The following is a 3,199-nucleotide window of genomic DNA, read 5'->3' as shown; positions in this document are numbered from 1 at the left end:
TCCTCAGAGCAAAAGACTTTCCGTGACTGGACATTCTCAAGAAGTAACAATTAATCAATTTTACAGAACATCTAACATTTGAGTTTTTTAAAAAATACTACTTCTAGACATACATTCTTCCCAATTTCCTCTTTCCTTTGCATGTCAAATGCAAAGATTTTTAGATATCAGATGAACTGTATTTTTCAACACTGTTCTGGCTATAACAGGCAACATTTGGCAAGGTGCAACTTTAGGCAGACATGGTCACTCCCCTCTTTCTTTTTAAAAAGAATGCATATTTCAATCTGTAACCATGAATAAAATGCTTTAAAACGATTAATAAAACTATGTTGGTTCTGGATCAATTCTGGGTCTGTGTCAAAATTCGGATGCTGCTCTGAGGGGAGTGCCAGTGGAGTGGTCAGGATTCAGTACTCCCATTTTAGCTGCATGTCCCGCAGCATCTCCCAGACTGGGCTATGCTCAATGAAGTGGGCTTTTGCCAGGGACATCCGATCCCGCACCTTCACCACATGAGGATTACTGGTAGCCTGGCAATGAAGACAGTGATCACTTAGGTACTCCACAACTACGACTTATGCATACCACATATCATAACACATCAAAATCACTCTGCCTTAAATTCATGAGAAAGTATCGTCATGACAGTAGATAACAGAGATTTTATACAACAAGGAAGGGCTTATACACAACACTCACAGTACACAGAAGGGTTGGTTCCAAGTATTAAATACAGTTTTTGAAATGAATGAAATGCAATTTAAAATTCAGGTTTTCCCCACTGATTAAATACTGTCCTTTTTAGTAAACTTTCTGTTAATTGTAATCCACAACATCATTCGTACCTTAGCAATGGAAAGCATGCCTTTCACCATCTCAGCAACATTATGCACTGGTAAGATGCGGAGATTGCTGCCAAAGAATCTGTATACACACACACACACACACACACACACACACACACACACACACACACACACACACACACACACACATTAAAAAACTGATGAAAAAGAACAGTAAATTAAGATTTTAAAAATTAATTTAAGCTTTTTAAGATTAAGATATTTTAATTTGCTTAACTGTGGATATGATACAGTATGTTCAAAGGTATGCTCACACATGGTAATATGATATGCTTAAATATCAATCTTAAATAACAGTTTCTGCTTAAATATCAGTTCCAGTGTTAAATCAGTGATGAGACTTTGTGTTGATTATCCTGCACCTGTGCTGAACTGTGGACAGTATCCGCTGTTCTTTCTCTCCATGGAGTGAGGCTAATAGCATAAGGAAACAATTTCGGTGAATCTGTGTGAACTTCTCAATTTTTTCAAATAGACCTGCTTCATTAGGGCTCTCATGGAATTCTTGAGTAGTGACAAGCATAAATGCCACACCTGTATAAACAAATACAAAAATAAAGAAAATATTTGAGACCATTTCAAAAATAACAGAGTTATGCAAAGTTAGGCACATTTAAATAGACAAGCAAAAAAGCTGACATTTATACCTAATGCACAAATGAATCCAGGTGTATGTTATAGTTGACCAGTCAGCATTTCTTAATGCAGCTTTGGCTAAGTGGCATTAACAAACATGATTTTATCTCAGTTAGTCAGGAATAATGTTTTGGTTGGTGTATAAAATATTCATGTGGCAGAAGAGAAAAATAACCAAGCACCAACAAACACTAATAAACATGCAGACATACTATCCACCTATGCCATAACAAAAATAAAGAAGAAACTAAATGACATGCAAATTAGGAGCTTGTAACCGTGCCCCTCTCAAAAACAGCTGGGAAGCAGGCGTGGTGGAGTCAGCAATATGATAGGGAGCTCTTAATTTCCGATTTGAAAAGCATCCAGAATAAAACTTGAGGCATTCTCTCCTTTCTGATGACATCATCACGAGGATGCATTCATACTGCCACCGTATACTGACAGGTACAATCCGCAGCTGCAGAAAGTAAAATGCCAAAGAGAACGTGTTTTTAAACATGCTGATTTGTTATAGATATTGTCCTGTTTGGTCTTCAGAATCATTTACCTGACTGCGGGAAAATGAACGTCCCAGATTCGACTGAGTCTGAGTGTCGAATCCGATGCTGCTGTGCACTTAGTGATCTAGATGCTTCGTGATCCTGCAGGGAAAATCACTTTTGAAATGTTGATATGTATAAAAAATAGGGATTAAAATCAAATTAATCAGTAAAACTACGTTGACACCTTGCGTCCCGGCTGTGAACAGCACCCAACACTTGAAATTTAGCTGCCAAACTGTAAGAGTAATGATATAATGATGATGATATTAATTTCTACTATAATATGCTAACTATGTAGCCAACCATTAAAAAACAATTATCGCAATGCGGGTAATTCTTTTATGGAGACGGTAGGTAACTAACTTAATCAGTTGAACTCGCCGTTATTAGCCTACTGTATTTGCACATAGCTTAGTGTAGCTAGCTAGCTAGGTACATGGGATGCTAGTTAATTTAATTTTATAGGAATTTTACTGGTTATAGCTTCACTCCTGTTTATTGTTTACCCATTATCCATTTTAATCTGTGAACCTTCCAGGTAGAAAAATGAAAATAATTTCAAAAGCTAATAGGCTACTCTAAATACAAACGTTATTATTTACTACTCTGTATTAGCCAAAAGGGTTTACTGCTCACTCGATGACATCAGCAAGCCCCTTCGTAGCCTGCTTAGCTGGTATTTAGCTAACAACTAATGATAACTGTAACATTAATTTGTTGACAATTTAGCAAAATTTATAACTATCTAGCCAAGTAAAACTTCTGGTTACAACATAAAGTAGCGTGTAATAGATTGATAACAGTGTACGGAAGCTGCGTGCCAGCCCTCTAAGCTAACGTTACCTGCAGTGTTGTGCTAATGATAATTGTTGCTTTAAACGGTGCTACTATACTTTCACTCTCGTTGGTCGCCATAAAGGGTCGTCCTCCTTTCTTGGTGAGAAGAAAGCGTTTCTCTGAAGCTATGATCGACTTGGGAAGAAACAGCGGCAGGTTCTGTTACCTTATGTTACAGCACACACGAAGAACTGTTGTTGAATTAGAGTAAGTTTTCCACACAATATTTAGGGCGCGTTCCCACGCGCCGCGAGGAACGCGCATGTTCCCTTGCGCCCTCATGAGACAGGTCTATAGTCTATCAACCTCATA

The 3,199-nt window shown here is 37.8% G+C and overlaps 1 protein-coding gene across 1 annotated transcript; it reads right to left on the bottom strand.

The window, feature by feature from the left end:
- Nucleotides 1-202: 202 nt before the first annotated feature.
- On the bottom strand, nucleotides 203-3,101 carry LOC118795094 (uncharacterized protein C1orf146-like). Its single transcript, XM_036553457.1, has 5 exons — nucleotides 2,894-3,101; nucleotides 2,056-2,149; nucleotides 1,232-1,403; nucleotides 849-927; nucleotides 203-533 (listed from the first exon to the last, which is right to left on the bottom strand). Exons 1-5 carry the CDS (start codon nucleotides 2,963-2,965, stop codon nucleotides 411-413), a joined length of 540 nt encoding a protein of 179 aa, XP_036409350.1. The 5' UTR covers nucleotides 2,966-3,101; the 3' UTR covers nucleotides 203-410.
- Nucleotides 3,102-3,199: the final 98 nt, after the last annotated feature.

This window comes from Megalops cyprinoides, chromosome 2, assembly GCF_013368585.1.
Source record: "Megalops cyprinoides isolate fMegCyp1 chromosome 2, fMegCyp1.pri, whole genome shotgun sequence".
In the NCBI taxonomy this organism is placed as follows: domain Eukaryota; kingdom Metazoa; phylum Chordata; class Actinopteri; order Elopiformes; family Megalopidae; genus Megalops; species Megalops cyprinoides.
Note: the sequence above shows the minus strand (reverse complement) of the source record. Positions and strands in the feature narration are given on the sequence as shown.

Bases quoted from the DNA above. Each gene is read 5' to 3' on its own strand.
- LOC118795094 (XM_036553457.1), bottom strand. From the start codon at position 2,965: ATGGCGACCAACGAGAGTGAAAGTATAGTAGCACCGTTTAAAGCAACA. The intron at 2,150-2,893 runs GTAACGTTAGCT...TTTTCCCTGCAG, and splicing joins TCATTAGCACAACACTGCAG to GATCACGAAGCATCTAGATC. The intron at 1,404-2,055 runs GTAAATGATTCT...TTGTTTATACAG, and splicing joins GTTCATTTTCCCGCAGTCAG to GTGTGGCATTTATGCTTGTC.